Here is an 18225-nt window from a genome sequence, read left to right as displayed (position 1 = left end):
GCGCCCTATGAGATCGGCTGGTATTATTAACCCCATTCTACAAAAGAGGTATCCACAGAGAAAAGTGTCTTGCTTGAAAGCACAGCAGAGCTTTGATCAGGACACCGTGATAACAAGCCACACTCCACGCTGGCTTGCAAATCACAGAACCTCATCCCCTACTATGTTTGTTCCATAAATGTTGTCATAAACACTTTTCATCAATGTCATACACAAATGAAAATTAAAAGAAGAAGCCTGACTGAGTTCTAAGTTAGAGATTAACCTCATCAGCTATCACCGCGCTTTTAGAAGCCCATTTCCACCACTAAACTTTTCTTCATTCAAGATGATACGGATGTCAATTAAAAGGTATTTGATTTCCACACCCAAATCCATATCATGATCTATGCATTACATTATTATGTACTTCAAGAAAGTAGGCTATTTTAAACAAATTCCAGGAGGAAATACACTAGAATTGAATTATCATGAATTTTGAAGTTGCAAAAATTAAGACAAAACCAAACGCCTCAACATGAGTTTTAATTTGGGAAAACAGAGCCCTTGAGTTCCCTAAAAGCCAAAATTAAAAATAAAGGGACAGCTTTGATTACTTACAAAGATTTCCAGTGAGTCCCAGCATAAAACATAGAAGAAAACATACAGAAGTTGAATTTATATATTTGTATTATGTACTACTTCTGATGAGATCTGAGGGATAGACAATTAAAATTCAAAGCCCATTGTGACCAATTTTATACTTCCCTGAGAGTTGCAAATCTAGAAAACTACCTCCCATCTTAAGTTTTGTACAAAACATTTCAATGTTTACAAAAATGAAATTCAGAATTGTTGGATCCTTATTTGTGCTAAAACTGAACGTACATCATCAACCGAGAGCCTTCTGACTGATCAGCTTGAATGCAGCTGCAGAGGAAGAGCTCATAACTACAAGTTGAGACCAAGGTCTAATCCAAGTTCTGCCACCAAGAAACTGAACTTGAGCAAGTCACTTAAACTCTATGCTTTAGGTCTTTTACTGTAAAATGAAGGTAATAATACCTGCCTTCTACCTACCTCACAGGGATGTTGCTGAATGTAAAAGATAAGCTATGTGAAGCATTTTGAGCTTTTTGGAAGAAAAGAGATATAGAAAAGTTAATTATACATTAACACAATATATAAAAGAGGAGACCTTAAGATTCAGTCTAGGTAACATGGCTGTGGCATTTCACAATATATAATGGTACGGTTAATTAAATTTAAAATACCTCTCAATTTTATTTGCCACTTATCCAGTTTAATCCAGCAGGGATAGAGTACACTGGGTATCTTAAGAATGCAAAGATAAATAAATGATCCCTCTCTAAGAAAGCAAAATGAAAGTCTTAACATTTGTATTCTTTTCCCAAATACAGTCACATAGATTAACATTTTTAGTAATCTGAGGGCTATCAAAGGAGGGACAGCAGGATTGTGACACAGAGCAACATTCAAGAATAATTCACCAGAGGTTCTTGTTTCCCCAGCCGCTGGGGAAGGATGGATAGAGGACAATACCTGCTATTGTTAACTGAAAAAATGAGCTGTGAGGATCCTGACTCTTACAAGGAAAGGAGTCTAGAAAAACTGAAAGTGCACGAGGTACTCCTGACAAGGGGTGCCTGCTAGATTCACAGCCCAGGGTGACTACAACCCAGGGTGACTACGACCCAGGGTGACTACAACCCAGGGTGACTACAACCCAGGGTGACTACGAGAGACTCAAAAGGCAGCTAGTCCAAGACAATGATTTTCAATCCCCTCGTAGAGTCCCACAGAAGAATTCTAAGTGAAGCTTACTATTTTGGTTTTGAGTAGTTTAATATGAATTCAACGTATGATATGAAGATTAGAAAACTCATGTATGGTTTTATAGTAAGAAGAGAAAGGAAGAGAGGAGAGACTGGATCTCTCATTCTGACGCGATACCGTACTTAGTAACTCAGCCAGTTTTCCAGGTTTAGTGTGCTGGAGCATCCATGGAAGGAAAAGTGACCGTGCTCACAGAGGTCTTGCTTTCTTTCCATTTTCAGTTTTCTTCACTATAAAGAGTTGTATCGATCTCTGCCCAGAGCTTCCCTGAGAATCAAGCTCTAGCATAAGTCTCAGTAATTAAGGCAGATTCTGCCTGTGGGCAGTTTTTACACTACAAATGCTTCTGCGCTAGAGAAAGACTCCTGGCAGGTTCTCAAAGATATTCTCTGTTATTTGTGATTCAGTAACCTATCTAAGCATCCCTTTCCAAAGTCAAGTACCAAATGGGAATGAGCCCTCTCTCTAACTATCAAGTTGGGAATAACGAACAGTATAACACATCAGCATTGGACGAACCAGGAAAGCAACTGTTAAAATATTTACCAAAGGGAAATGCACATTTTTGTTCAAGGTTATTTATAATTTTTTTAATGCCTGGATTTTGAACACAAGGAATTTTCTTTTGGAAAGATGAAATCTAGAAAGACTGAGTCATCAAAAATATTTGAAACACTTTACCTAGATAGAAGTTAAGATGATTATTTAGAGATAAGTTATTTCAATTTAAATAAAAAGGGCCAAAATGGTTCGTGTTCCCAGTGCGGCTTACATTTTAGGTTAAGTGACTGTTCTTTAAATATGTTCACAAAGATAAGATTTACAAAATGCAAAACAGAAGACATTGAATGGCAGCACAAAACCATGGTCATTAGCACTGAGATTTTTACAACATTTTGGGACAACATGGACCTTCCACTATGTCAATTTATTGCAAAAACTTAAGAAAAAAACGATAAAGCTCATAATCGGTAAAAGTACTGATAACAGTTATATTCTAAAAACAGAAGCACAGGATCTTATGGACTGAATGAAAACAGCCAAGAAAAGCACAAGTACGTGTTCACTTGATACACAGCATCTTTGGACCATGCAACTTTAGTAAAGAGTGGTTCCAAAATGCATTTTACTTTAGACCCAGTAAATCCCTTTCTCTTGTCCAGTGAATAATGGAAACTGTGAATAAAGTTAAAAAAATATATTTCTAGGTTCCAACTCCTATGACTAAATTTAGAGCTTTGAATCATATGTTCATTTCCAGCAAAATTAAGATCAGTCTAATTCCTTAGGATAATCCTAACCCTTGGGACAGAGTGAGAATAACAGGTTACAAAGAAAGGTCAGATTCAAATTAAAATGTCATTTACAAGGAACTTTGAAGAGCTATTCCTCCAGATTTAGCAATTTATATCCATCTTTAGTTCAAAGTTACAGGAGTAAGATAAAAGTTATCAAAAAGACAAAAACCACAAATACAATTATGCTTGAGTATTTATTTTCTAAAATTAGGATTAAATTGCCTCTCTTCTTTAAGTGGGAATTGGGTATGGGGGGATTCATGTCTATGAAATGAAAAAGACAACATATTATTACAAATGGCATACCAGCCTTAAAAAGTTGAGGTTTCCTTTTTGAGGCACTAGGTAAACTTGCATAAACATATACAGTAAAGGGATGAGCTGGATTATGTGGGACAATTCTTAAGAAATCAGAGGTCAGCAGAACACTTCCCTATTCTTAGCATAATAGTTGATATTTAACTTCAAATTAATCTAATAGTATCATAAAAAACAATATTCATTAAAAGAATGCCTGTTAATACTGTGAGGGTACAACGTATTCAAGGAAACAGAGTAGGTGAGCTGCTTCCATAGTAACCCAATCAGATTTTTCTTTTAAAACAAATTAATCTCTCATAAATAGAAATACTTCGAGTCATATGCAGAGTGCTGACCTAAGCCTTATAATTTATTAAGAGCTTCCCATTTTTAAAAGTACATGATAATGAAAATTCTATACTACACATTATTCGCTTGATGCTACACATCAAGTTACTACTGGTTTACAAAGCACTTTCATAGTGTATGAGCTGGCACAAGCGGGTTATAAGAAAGGGTAGAGAAAAGCATGTTCATATACATTTGTGAACGTAAAAGAAACAAGGCATCAATGGCAACAGTGTGGTCCCAGAATATCTTACAGACCAGCTCCAGCAGGTAACCTTTGGTACAGCTCCTTAACCTCTTCGTGCTTTGCTTTGCCTTTATCCACACTTTGCTTACGCATCTCGGCCATTTCAATGCACCACTCCTCAAACTTGGAATTGTCCCGGTCAACCAGCTCTTGAAGAAAGGCTGTTCAAAACAGAAAGGCAAAAAAATAACTTTATCCTCTTTTCAGACTCAGAATGATACTGGCTAAGATTCTGGTGACAGCTTCCTACTGTGGCCTCCCTTTCTGCCAGAGACCTACAACCTGAAGGCAAAAGGAAAACTGAAGATGGACATTGGAATGCAGTTCCCCTCACCTGGTTCTCCCTGAAACGCAACTTCAAAATAGATAGTTCCACAGACCACAGAACAATATTAGGTAAAATGACAACTGAAGGCTGCCTTCAGGCCAGTAGCAATTCTTCCTTTAAAAAAAAAACCTAGAAAATTTATGAACTAGCTAAAACTCTCAAATTCTAACCAAATTGCTCTTTAGATACCATGTTACCCCGAAAATTAACACCTAGCCAATCAGCTCTAATGCATCTTTCGGAGCAAAAATTAATATAAGACCTAGTATTATATTTATCATATCATATCATATATCTTATTACAGACTTGGTCTTATAGCAAAATAAGACCGGGTCTTATATTAATTTTTGCTCCAAAAGACGCATTAGAGTTGATTGTTCGGCTAGGTCTTATCTTCGGGGAAACACGGTACTCGCTTGTCTTCATTACATACAGGATTTTTTTCAAAAATTCCTTTTACTTTTCTTTACCAGGTGGGGTAGTGGTGTTGGTGGTCAGTTCTATCAAAAGCTCCTTTAAAAACTCACTACTTTGAAGCAAATATGTAATTATATCTACTTCACCAATATTTACCATATGCAATCAACCTATAATAATAAATAAAAACAATCTGTAGTCATTGACCTGTGAGAATGGTATTCTAAAATATTTGCCTTATATAATCCTGGAAAATTGCTTACCCGGTACTTGAACAATTGTGTTGGGTTTTTCTTGAGTTTGTAGTCTGTAAACCAACATGTATGCATTTCGAGAGCAGTGAGTTCCTTTGCCACACTTGGGTTTACGTGTCTGGGACTTAGAAGGTTCTGCTGAGGTAGGGAAATCAAGATGACTAAATTAGAATGCCTGGTTCATTTATTTTTTTGCAGACGGTGGGGGATCACAGAAAACAATTTCTAACATATATACTCAAGGTACTCTAACATGGATCTCGAACATTAAAAGGCAACACAAATTTTGCAGGCTCTATAGATGTTTGAATCTTTAAACAATTTTACTACCCACTTTGTCTGCCACATTCCATTTTTAAAAGACGATTAAGAAAGTACTGTTTTTCATAAAGACAAACCTGGAACAAAAAAAACAACTAATACTACTATGAGTTTTATTGTAATGTTGCTCTTAAATTACAGAAATAAACCCAAACTTAATTGCCCAAAGAAATAAAATGGCATGTACCAAAAGTGAAATGAAATGCTAATGAGCAGAAAGATTAGCCACTAAGGTCTCTGAAGTCAGTAGCAAGCAGAAACACAAGTGTTCGACACGGTAATTATACCACATGGAAATGATCTTCAAATTGGGTGTCAGTATCTCAGGGTAACACTCCAAGGGGTATGAGGTCATGGATCATTCTGAGGAAATCAATTACCAGATCTTCAATTCACTAAGTACTTTTCTAAAAATTGATTTGCCTCAAAGTTGAGGTTTTGTTGATGGTTTCCACCTTTCCTTTCTCAGTCATCTGTATCTCCCACTTTACAAAAGAAAGATATAACCTCTCACCCAGTGACCAAAAGTCTCATCTATGTCATTAAGAGATGAATTAAAAGTAAATTTTTGTTGTGTTTAATTTTTGAAATTTACTTATATTGGTTTGATTAAATATGTAGTGATGTTTATAATGTTAAAAAAGCACAACCCAGAAGAACTTTTTAACTAGAGCTTTGTAGTTATAGAAAACTTAGTATATTCCATGACAACAAAATTCTGTAGGGTCAACGTAATAGAAATATTAATACAACAAAAAAGGTCCTGCTATAAAAAAAGACCAGTTCATTTACCTTTGACAAGAATGATGACGGTATCAAATCTCTGTGTTACTTAATTTCATTTGGGTACTCTTAAGAGACAGAGGCTGCAGTTTTACTGTTTATAATATACCAGAAATTACATTATTTGGAGATACTTAAATTCATGATAAAAAAAAATGTTGGATTTTAAAATGTACAAAGGAATACAAATTTGCTCAACATTCCTACAGAGAATACAGGACCAAAACAGTTTGAAGACCACTGTCATAGAGGATTAAAAAATCTCGTATATAGCAAAGAGGTCAGTCATTTCAAACTGAAAAGCATTAAGATTTAGGATGTTCATTACTCTGTAAGATGGAAGATAAAATCATTCGTTCAAGTGCATGATAGAATACAGGAACAATTTACTAATTGATTTACTGAACAAGTATTTTCTATTTTTGATAAAAAGGAAATAAATGAAAGCTGCAATGTCAGTTGCATATAACAATGAGAAGCATTAAAACATTGGTTTTAAATTAAAACATTAACAATGCTTTTAATCCTACAATTCCCTGACTAAAAACAAGATCGATCAAATAAACCTCAATAAGAAACAGTCAAATAAAACCGAAGTTAAACACTATAAAACTACATGTCAATTTCGTTCCTAGCAAGAATATCACAAGCCAATGTTAAGAACTTTACCTATTACTTAGGTAAAGTGGAAGCAAGATTGCTGAATGTCTGTAAACACCTAAATGTTGATTTTACAATAGAAAAGACTGTGTTACAAGAATATAACCACCACATGAATATCTGCAGGAAGATTACCCATGTGCCCTGACAGCCAACTGAATGCAACCCTGAATGCAATGCTGCTCCCTGTCTGACACCCTGGAAAAGTGGTTCTGATCCATTAAGAACAATGGCAGGAGACACACACCTATTCCCCTTCCTTTTCTCTTATTTAGATACCACAGTTGGAGCCGCAGCCAAAAATGGCAAACATGGTAAGAGTGATGAAAACTTCAGCCAAGAGGGCTCCTCCTGGAAGAACTGTTCACTCCTTCAGGGAATAAATGGGTATTTTGGCCTAAGAAGACTGAGGTGATGAGAGCTCCGTACTAGGATACCATTTCAATAAATACTTTCTATGGCAGACCTCAGCACTGCCATAAAAATAGCAACTGGCTTCCTCCCCACAGCGGCACCACTCCACACTTCCGGGATGGGTAAGAGAGTTAAGAGGGAAGAGCAGGCACTGTTCTTGGAGCAAAGTTCCTTTGCTATAGTTACTTCACAAAAATAAATTTCCTGACCCAGAGGAAAGGACTACAAATCCTACTATATTAAATCTACTATTGATCATTTGTAACTTAATACTCACCATCCTCTCCCCTCCTCAATCAATTAACTTGGTAATTGAAAATTAAACATTTGCCTTTAAAAGGTACTGAAAACATGAATTATAGAAACTATCTCTGGAGCAAAAACATTAAGAAAAAAAATTAAACACTGCTAATAAAAGATGCTCAGAGAGTTTATGTGTCTAAGAAATTCAAATATCCTTGATTGTCCATAGCAATCTTGGGTCATAATAATTTATCACCAATATTTCCGGTAAAAAAAAAAATTTATATTTTAAAAGGGCACTCACAACTTAAAGGTTTTACCTAGATCTTCCTCAATCCCTAGTTGTAATTTCTTCCCCTCCATCTTTTCTATGTCTTCGTCATTGAACTTGTACCATTCACCGGACTGTGGGTCTTTCACATGGGCAATGTAGTGGCCAGAATAAGCACTCACTCCTCTGTGTATGAGGACCGCACTGAGTTCATACACATAGCACCCACCTAGAGAAGAAAAGGGAGAAAGTGAAAGACATTTGGGAAAACAATTATTTCCTCTTGTATCCTGAGCCTGAATTGTAATGAATACAGTTCTTTATGCATCTTTATGCATCCGACAGAATTCAAAACATGTCACCTAAGATTTTAAAAAATCTAGTCTTACAAAATTATGTAGTGGACACTGTCTTAGGCAGCTCACTGTATCAACTCTCCATTCCCTGTGCGATGTACACAGATGGAAAGCTGCGGCATTGTGGGCATTCAGGGCTACAAAGCTACTCTGCCATTCTTCTTTGTCCTTCTGCATAAACTGGCTGGGCCATGTATTTACCAAAAATCTGTTCATAGTCTCCAACTTTTTACAAAAAATTAATGACACAAACTAATGAGATTTGAGTGCAAAATAAAGGAACTAGAAAACAGGAGAAAGATGTTTTAGAAAAAAATTGGAGGGCCGGCGCGGTGGCTCAAGTGGTTGGAGTGCCGTGCTCCTATCGCTGAGGTAGCCGGTTCAATTCCCACATGGGCCAGTGAGCTGCGCCCTCTACAGCTAAGATTGTGAATAACAGCTCTCCCTGGAGCTGGGCTGCTGTGGGCTATTGTGTGCCAGCGTTGAGTGGCCGGCAGGCAGTGAGGGCGGCTGTGTGCTGCTGTGGGCTACCGTGTTCTGCCATGAATGGTGAGAGCTGCCATGAGGTGCCTACCGACAACTGGCAATCAACTGCCTCAGCCGGGGGGAGTGCAAGTCTCATAATACCAGCATGGGCCAAGGAGCTGTGTCCTACACAACTAGACTGAGAAACAACCCCTTGAACCGGAGTGGCGGGAGGGAGGGGGAGATGGCGGGAGAAGGGGGGAAAGAAAAAGAAAAAATTGGAGGTAAGTCATTAAGAAAAAACTGCCTTCAAAACAGGTATAGGCAAGACAATTAGAAACGACAGGAAATAAAATATGAAAAATCTACAATAATTCTGCACTCAGATTTTTTCATAGTATTTTAAGTTCCTATCCCATTTTAAATAAAACCCTACAAATCACAGCCTGTATATTATGCAAGTGGTTTATCCAAGAGAAGGTTTTATCCATACATCAAAATATCTGCAAATGAACATACACTTACATTTTAAAATAAAACAAAATATTTTAGCGTTTGAACAAAATCTTTTAAAGATTCTAAACTTAAACCAATTATAGGGAGAAAATTATACACGTGTTGGAAAAGATCACTTCTACCACACATCTTACTAAAAAATTAGAAAAGAAATTAAAAAATTCATTAGCAATCCCACAACAGACATTACTATTAATACTGAAACATGCAGTTTTTTCTAATAAATATATCAACATCTTTCCCCATCATTAAATATTCTTCTAAAAATTATTTATGATGACTATGCACAAGTATCACAATATGTTGCACCACTCCTATATTGTTGAACATTTAAACTGGCAGCATTTGGAGGCCATTATGAACAATCATTATTATTTTTGTAGTTAAAATCTTTGTACATATCTTTGATGATTTCATCACTATAATTTCCTAAGAACTGCAAGCAGTGAGTCACAAGATATAGCCAATCAATCACTCATTCAACAAATAATAAACATGCTGGTCACTGTTTTAAGAACAGAAGATATAGGATTGACTGAAAGGACAAAGTCCCTGCATTCCTGTAGCTCAGTGAGGGACAACTATTATATCTGGACCAAAAACCTCCTGACCCACTCCAGCTGAAAATAATTTAAAATATTAGGTAAGAGAAAAATAGTTTAAAATATTATTAAATGCACTGATGAACTCATCTACAACAGGAATTCTTAATAGTATTTCCTCAATTACTAATGACAATAAATCATATAAGTATTAGCAGTAATTGACTCTATTACCAACCAACACCACAAAAATTTCCTATCACATGACCGCTGTTGCAGGTAACCAAATTTTAGCCTCTTCAACTTAAGAATGATGGTGGTTTTGATTGACCGCTGGAACCCGTTCTTCAATATACCCTTCTATTATTACATCAGAAAACTGCCTTCAGGGGCGGCTGGTTGGCTCAGTTGGTTAGAGCGCAGAGCTCATAACACCAAGGTCACCAGGTCGATTCCCACATGGGCCAGTGAGCTGCGCCCTCCCCAACTAGATTGGAAAAACAATGACTTAGAGCTGATGGGTCCAGGAAAAACACACTGTTTCCCGATATCCCCCAATAAAAATTAAAAAAAAAAAAAATCTGTCTTTGTATTTTGATAACAGGCTGCAGTTCTTTGTATTTAAATATAATTGGTGGGCCGGCCCGGTGGCGCAGGCGGTTAGAGCTCCATGCTCCTAACTCCGAAGGCTGCCGGTTCGATTCCCACATGGGCCAGTGGGCTCTCAACAAAAAAAAAATAAATAAATAAATAAATATAATTGGTTTCTTCTGAAATTCTATGAATTTTATTCAGTCACCAGACACTCAAAGTGGTGTACAGGGATTTTAATATCCCTAAGAAATATGGCAGGAGTTGAGTTAGAGTCAGGTGCTAACGGTTCAGGAATGAGGATCCCTCAGTGTACAGATCTTGGTATATCCACAGGCTCGCTACTTAAAGATTAACTAACCAATTCTCCTTTTACAGACAGATTATCTTTTAGATACATCTTTCCAACTTTATGTGGGTATGTGGATGCAAATACATGCAAATAAGAATATAAAAAAACAGGGCCAGCCTGGTGGCTCAGGCGGTTGGAGCTCCAAGCTCCTAATACCGAAGGCTGCTGGTTTGATTCTCATATGAGCCAGTGAGCTCTCAAACACAAGGTTGCCAGTTCGACTCCTTGATTCCCGAAAGGGATAGTGGGCTCCGCCCCCTGCAACTGTGATTGAACATGGCAACTTGAGCTGAGCTGCCACTGAGCTCCCGGATGGCTCAGTTGGTTGGAGCGCAGGCTCTCAACCACAAGGGATGGTGGGCTGCGCCCCCTGCAACTAACAACAGCAACTGGACCTGGAGCTGAGCTGCACCCTCCACAACTATGATTGAAAGGACAACAACCTGACTTGGAAAAAATCCTGCAAGTACACACTGTTCCCAAATAAAGTCCTGTTAAATAATAATAATAATTATAAAAAAATAAAGAATATGAAAAAACATATATGCTGGTTAGCTGGGTGACAGAATTACAGGAGGTTTTTATTTCTCTTCTTTATGCTTTCTGAAATTTCCAAATGATCTAGAATGAACCCTGTGTAATTACAGCAAAAGATAATTTTTCAGTATTCTACCCATGAGATAGTACATTTGTACAGCAAACATTACAACAGCCTATGAAAGACAAGCCTATAATTACAAACTAATGGCTTAATTTTACCATTTCTAAATAAGCCAATTTTACCAATTCCAAAATAAGCCAATTTTTCTTTCTCTATTTAAAAATTAAGTTTACTACATTTAATAAACCAAAATACCAAAATTAAATATTTCTACAAAACTTTTTACCTATCAAGTCTATTTGTAAATATCTCCCTTGTTCTCTTTACAGCACAAATTGGAAAAATATATAATAAATTTAATAACAATAATAAAAACAACTATTCAAAACCATACAGTGGAGTCAAGGAAAGTGCTGATTTTACATCTCTTCAACTTCCAGCCCCTGAGAAACCACTAATTTAACAGACTTCTCTAATTTCAAACAATTATCTGAACAAAGGAGGCAGGAAGCAAACTATCATATAAAATGAAATGCAGCTGAGCTTATTTGTTCAGCCAAATTTAACAGTAACAAAGTCCAGCAGCCAAAGTCTTTAGCTGTTTCCTTCTTCCAGGGAGGTACAAATTTTAAACCACTAACAGAGCATCATACTTTTTAAAGCTTAAATATTTAATGCCCCAACCTCCCCAATCATTTCTTTCAAATAATTTGTTCTTTGCTTCTATTGTAAGCTGCCACCAGAACCCTTATATGGAAAGAGACAGAGTTTAATACATAATTTCTACATTAAAATTTTCATAAGCAGTAAGATCAATCTTAAAAGGGAAGTCAAACAGTCCTTCCAGGAAGGATATGATGCTTGTTTTCTCTAACAAGAAGCACACTGTTTGGGAAGGTGAATGACTACCAAAAGAAAAAGTAGTAAATTATTTCTTTTGAAACTCTCTCTTAGAATCCTAGAACTTATCAGTGGCCATAGATATCAAGAATCAGTGGCCATAGATATCAAGAATTACAACATACATACTGGAATTATGCCATCTAATTTTTTTTTTTAAGATTTTATTGGGGAAGGGGAACAAGACTTTATTGGGGAACAGTGTGTACTTCCAGGACTTTTATCCAAGTCAAGTTGTTGTCCTTTCAGTCTTAGTTGTGGAGGGTGCAGCTGAGCTCCAGGTCCAGTTGCCCTTGCTAGTTGCAGGGGGCACTGCCCACCATCCTTTGCGGGACTTGAGGAATCGAACTGGCAACCTTGTGGTTGAGAGCCCATGCTCCAACCAACTGAGCCATCCGGGAGGCAGCTGAGCTCAAGGTGCCGTGTTCAATCTTAGTTGCAGGGGGCGCTGCCCACCATCCCTTACGGGACTCGAGGAATTGAACCAGCAACCTTGTGGTTGAGAGTCCACTAGCCCATGTGGGAATCGAACCGGCAGCCTTCGGAGTTAGGAGCACGGAGCTCCAACCACCTGAGCCACCAGGACGGCCCCCATCTAATATTTTTGATAGAATGTTAAAAGAAAAAACACGAATGCAGGCAGCTCGGAGACTTAATTTTATGAGGAATTACAGATATAGTTGACACTAAGGTAACAAGTGTGCATTCAGTAACAGTGAAATATCTTTTTTGTTTTTTATTCTTTTATACCCTTAATTATGTAGATACTGAGGAACCATCTACTTTTTGTTATGTACTTACTCAGAAAATGGAAAAGTAATATCTTGGCTCACCTAATAAAAAGACTCTGTTCCCAGAGATTAGCCAATAAAATTTAGTAGTACTATTCTGTATTCAGCACAAGCGATCACAAGTTACAGTCTCTGAGCGTTATAACTATCTCTGCTCGGTAAAAATATTACCTTTATGTTCCACATAAGGCTCCATGTCCAAAATTTCTGAGAAGCCAATATAAGTATTCAGCTTTTTCTTATGTCCAGTTTGCCTAACCAAAAGGAAAGTTAATTATATTTCTATTTAAGACAATCATAAAACAATATATAAACTCTATCAGCTATATTTTAATAAACTCAATAGTAGCTAGGTAGATTTCATTTAGCAATCTTGCTCAAAACTCTACACAATTAGAAGTAAATATAATACTGTCTTAGAATTGGGCAAAATAATTGGTTAAAAGGTATGAAATTAAAGTGCTAATTCCAAACACAAAACTTATTTCCAGACATTTTAATTTAATCATAGAAGAAAAATCACAGATGCTCCTGCTTTATTTTGTAGAAGAAATGCACATATGCAAACATTGCCTGATTTTAATTATAAAATAATATATATATTCCCATGCAGCTGAGGGGTATTGTAATAAGCAGAAAATTTAGTCTAGTTCTTATACAACAATACAGAATGTCATGTTAATTTAGTTCCTAACCAAATGTTTGCATTTCCTTTGCATTTTAAAATACTTTTTTTTAATTAAAAAAATAAAGATTCTCTACTTTTCTAGTTCTCAGTTTTATATGGCTGGCTTCTTTAAGAATTCTGCGATAAAATCATGATTAATCTGTGGCATGTCTAAATGACAGGCTCCATCTATAAGTTTCAAATTATAAGCATTTTATTATCTATGGTGAAATCTGTAAATATTAGGCCACAATGAGCAACAAACACCACCGGCACATACTGACCTGTCAAAGACAAAGCGCATCAGTTGTAAGTTCAGAGTGCAAGGAAGGCTAAGGAGTCGGATTTTTCTCGTTGCATTTTGTTTGCTTTGACAGTTTTCACAAAAGTATCGATTGTCTCCTTCTAATCTTTCTTCCTGATAAGGAATAAGACATTAATTTTAAAAAATTGGAATGTAGAAAGAGTTCTAAAGAGTGATCAAATCTCTGAGGTAAGGCTTAATTTCATTTTAATTAACTAACAGCTCCCATTCGAGCTGTTTAAAAGCAAGTTACTATAAATAATGGACACATAAGATAAAAGGCACTGCATGGCTGTGACATTATTAATTTGTATACAATGATTTAAAATTGATGTGCATCTTTCCAAAATGTAAGATTTTAAAAATACTTGTTTTAGGTCCTTTGTCCTGATAATCCCACTTTTGGGAGTTGCAAGGAAGTGGGTTTTCAAAAGAAGTATCATATGTACTTTAATGCAACAATTAATTTAAAAACAGTGAAAATGGGTGCAAACTACACATGGGCACCAGAATAAAAAATTATATATACAAAATTTGCATACACACACGGTTAATATTACTGAACTACATTCATGAGACAAAGCTACAAGAGGAGTGCAGGAAAATTCAGTGTTGTACCTAACGGTGGTTTCTTTTTAAATTTTTCCTTTTTGTTTCTATAAGAGCTTTGTGATACAGATTACTGGCACACAAAGAGTGCTGGCATCACCACTTTATTCACTTGGCTCCAGGGTACCACGTTCACCTGTTTTCTTTCCTCTCAACTATCCTCCTCAGCACCCTTTGCCAGCTGCTATCTCCCGGATCACTTAATGTTTGAATGTTCCAGGGCTCAGTCCTCGGTCCTTGTCTCTCTCACTCCCCTGGTGATTTTATCCATCCCTGACTTCTCCCCAAACTATACCTCTCAAATGTAATGTGCCCCAATGCAAATCCTAACCCCTCTCCCAAAACTGCTACTCCCATAGTCCTTCACATCTCAGTAATGGCAACTCCATTCTTCCAGATGCTCAGGCCAAAACCTCAGTAATCCTTGACTCTTCTTTCTTTCCTTATCCAATCTGCAAATTTTATCAGCTCTACTTTGCAAATATATCTAAAACCCAAACACTACTTATCATCGTCTCTTCAGCTAACCCTTGGTCCAAGGTCACCATCAACTCCTGTCTGCCCTGGCCCCACCAGCCTATTCTCGAGATAACACCCAGAGTTATCCTGTTAAAACAGGTTACATCACTCCTGTGCTCATGCCCCTCCAACGGCATCTCATCTCACTCGCAGTAAAAGTCAAGCCTTCTGACCAAGGTCTGCCAGGCCAACCCTGAAACAGTCCTTAGTTATCGCTACAACTGTGTCTTCTGTCATTCTCCCCTTGTTTATTCACTTCAGCCACATTGAACTCCATCTACCCAAACACTCTTCTCCCTATTCTTGCATGGCACTCTTGTCACCTTCTACCATTTAATTTCTAATTGCAACCACTCCCCCCCCCATCACTACCACATTCTCCATCCTCCTCCCCTGCTTTATTTTTCTCCACAGCACTTACTACAGTTGACAAACTGTGTATTTTACGTTCATTTATTGTCCCTCCCTGGTCCCAACACCACTACACTATAAGCTGCTTAAAGATAAACAAGTTTTGTGTGTTTTGCTCACTCCGGTTGTGCCCAAGAGCTGAAACAGTGCCGGCACAGGAGCCACTCAATCAATATTTAGCTGAATGAATTCCATAAATGAGTACTTCAGGCATACCAATGGTTGTGCTGAGGGAGTAGGGCAAGTACAAAAATATTTTAAGAAACCTTTATAAGCTTATCTATTATGCTGTGTCTGCTCCTCCTTGATAACAAAGGTTCCCTTTTAGCAGCTTTTCCATTCAGAACAAGAGAACCACTTCCATATCTCTACATAAATCTAAATATGTAGAAAGTAGAAATATCTATCGAGTGGCAGAGTTGAAGAACAACCATTTTGATGTAAAATATGTTTACATTCAATACACTCTAGCTCTCATTAAATGAAAAAGTAAATTAACCTTATGGTAACAGAGCTTAGATTTCCTTACATACTCTACTATCCCCAATCACACAGTTAAGTTTTCACACCTACATAATTTTACATATAAAATAACTTGAAATAGGCAAAAATTATTTTAAAGTGCAGCCTGCTTCAATACTTTATAATTTACAAAGTTTCTTCTAGATTGTTACATAAACAATGTACATATGAAGAGACACTTCATATGTAGAAAAAGTTGAAATAATGAATTTATCCATTAAATCAAAAACACATTCAGAATAGTATTTAACTGTTAATGAACAGAAACAACACATACACCAAAATTTGAATACCTTCAAAAATTCCGAGATACAATCTGTTAACTGTTTGTGGCCTTGGATATTTAACTCCAGTTCATAAAACTTTGATAAAAGCTTAGATTCTCTGCCACACTGATTGCAACTATAATAAAACAGAGTGATAAAATTACGATCAGAGGGGGGAAAACAACGTTCTAGTGTTATCACACCCTAGAAATATGGAAAGAAGCATTTACTACTTTAGTTCTCTTTCACAGAAATTGTTTACACTATGTACATATATTTAAAAAAGAAATAAAACCAGAAAGTGATTAGGGAGGCCGTGTATTTTATGCTTAGGAAAATTAAGAGTTATTCTACATTTACTCTTAGTATTCTAGCTGACTCCCATCTTAAGTCCTTCAACTCACACCAAAGCCATAAAATACATGGCAAGAGCTCAACCAGACAGTTCCCAACACCTGGATGGATTCAACTGCAATTATCGGGTCAGTTGTTTACATGTTCCCATGGCAACATATCGCTATAAATATTTCAGGTCCCATGATAACCCCACTAAAGCTATAACTTGGAACTGAACTGAAAATGAGATAACATATGAGCAACCATCTTAGAATAAAACATATCATGAAAAAACTGAAACACACTTACACAGTTACATAAGCGTATTCCCCACAGAACTGCTGCTGGACAATATTCTGCACATCTGGGTTCTTTTGTTTAGACAAAGTGTCTTCCAAAAGAGACATAAAGAGCTTTGAAAATTCTTGGGCATCCTACAATACAAGTTTGGGTTTACAAAAAGAAAAATCATATCTTGCTTTTCAACTTCTGATACAAATAGAAATAAATTAGGTATTCCAGAAACTATCTGTACTTTGAGCATTTTCGAACAAGGACTAGAGGGCTACATTGAATCCGTTTGTGCCCACACATGAATTTTCAGAAATGGGATCAGGGAAAAGGCGTAATCTACTGAACAGTAAATAAATGCTCTAATTCAAAATAGAAAGAAAATTAATTTTAAAAAGCATTTCCCTTCGTTTCCTTCTATAAACATTAAGGAATGCTTGGGCTCCTTTTTATATTTAAAAAAAAAAGAAAAGGGTCTTACCTGCTGTTGCCCTGTGTCCAAGCCCAAGGCCTTAACAAATCCCGACGGATCAATGTATCGTCTATTACTGTTTTGCAACAAGGCAAACAAGTACTGAAGATGCTCACAAATTGTCTGAGGCTCATAATCTATTAAAAAAACACGTTTTTTCAAAACTGCTGTTTTTTTAGTGTATTTCCTCTCCACGTGAGAACATAATTTAACACCCTTACATCCAAACTGTATAGTGTTTTATTATAGTTTTAAAACTTTGAAAGAAACAAATTACTGATCATATCTTTTGGAAGTAGACAGTCATGGCTGTCTATATACATCCACCAAAGGCAAGAGGCTATACAAACATTACAACAATGACAATCACGGCTAGTTTTCAGAGTGTCAAATCACTGAAACATCCATTCCAGTAAGAAAAACCATATTTACCATTGGCGTAAAATGGCCAAATACTTGAATATAATCTCATTAATGTGGACTTGCCACAAATAGTGCAAGTGACAGGAATCTCAAGCACAGAGATTCAAACTTGAATGAAGATTCACTGCTAAAAATCCTAGAATTTTCGAGTTGCAAATTTTTCGGGAGAAAGTATGCAAACAGGAAGCATGAATCTCAAGGGCCCTAAAAGACTTGAGTTTCATTTTCTGTGCCAGTTATCGATTTAGATGCCTCTCAGCTCCAAATCCACCCTTCTTTGCCTGCTCTGTGATAACAGAAATGTGCTCTGCAAACATTTCTCCTTTGCCAGCTGGCGCACGGTTAAGTGTAGTCAGTAGAGGGCACTGGAGGGTTCAGTGGTGCCTCTCTCACCAGGCTCCTGGGGGGGGGTGCAGCTTTCTCAGGACTCCAGGTTCCTGCAGCCAACAAGGAAGGGGCCAGCAGCTTCCCTCAGCACCTCCTCTGGCGGCTTCACAGTGGAAGATGGGGTACTTCCTCTAGAAGGGCCACCGTGTGAGTGACCTCCTGGGCACCCTCTCAGGTGACTTC

The 18225-nt window shown here is 37.0% G+C and overlaps 1 protein-coding gene across 4 annotated transcripts in view; it reads right to left on the bottom strand.

Moving 5' to 3' along the window:
* Positions 1–18225, bottom strand: part of USP48 (ubiquitin specific peptidase 48) — a 73616-nt gene that overhangs the window by 32223 nt on the left and 23168 nt on the right. For 3 of the 4 annotated variants that reach the window (XM_081054761.1, XM_081054764.1, XM_081054763.1), the window contains 8 exons: positions 17242–17369; positions 16779–16903; positions 16161–16269; positions 13787–13920; positions 13007–13089; positions 7771–7950; positions 5039–5167; positions 4041–4190 (listed from right to left, as the gene is read on the bottom strand). In XM_081054761.1, coding sequence (XP_080910887.1) covers positions 4041–4190; positions 5039–5167; positions 7771–7950; positions 13007–13089; positions 13787–13920; positions 16161–16269; positions 16779–16903; positions 17242–17369 — 1038 coding nt within the window. The remainder of the gene's footprint in view (positions 1–4040; positions 4191–5038; positions 5168–7770; positions 7951–13006; positions 13090–13786; positions 13921–16160; positions 16270–16778; positions 16904–17241; positions 17370–18225) is intronic. The other variant, XM_081054762.1, reaches the window with a different exon arrangement.

This window comes from Rhinolophus hipposideros (genome assembly GCF_964194185.1).
Source record: "Rhinolophus hipposideros genome assembly, chromosome: 8".
NCBI lineage: Eukaryota > Metazoa > Chordata > Mammalia > Chiroptera > Rhinolophidae > Rhinolophus > Rhinolophus hipposideros.
The sequence above is the reverse complement of the archived record's forward strand: the minus strand, read 5'-3'. Positions and strand labels throughout refer to the sequence as shown.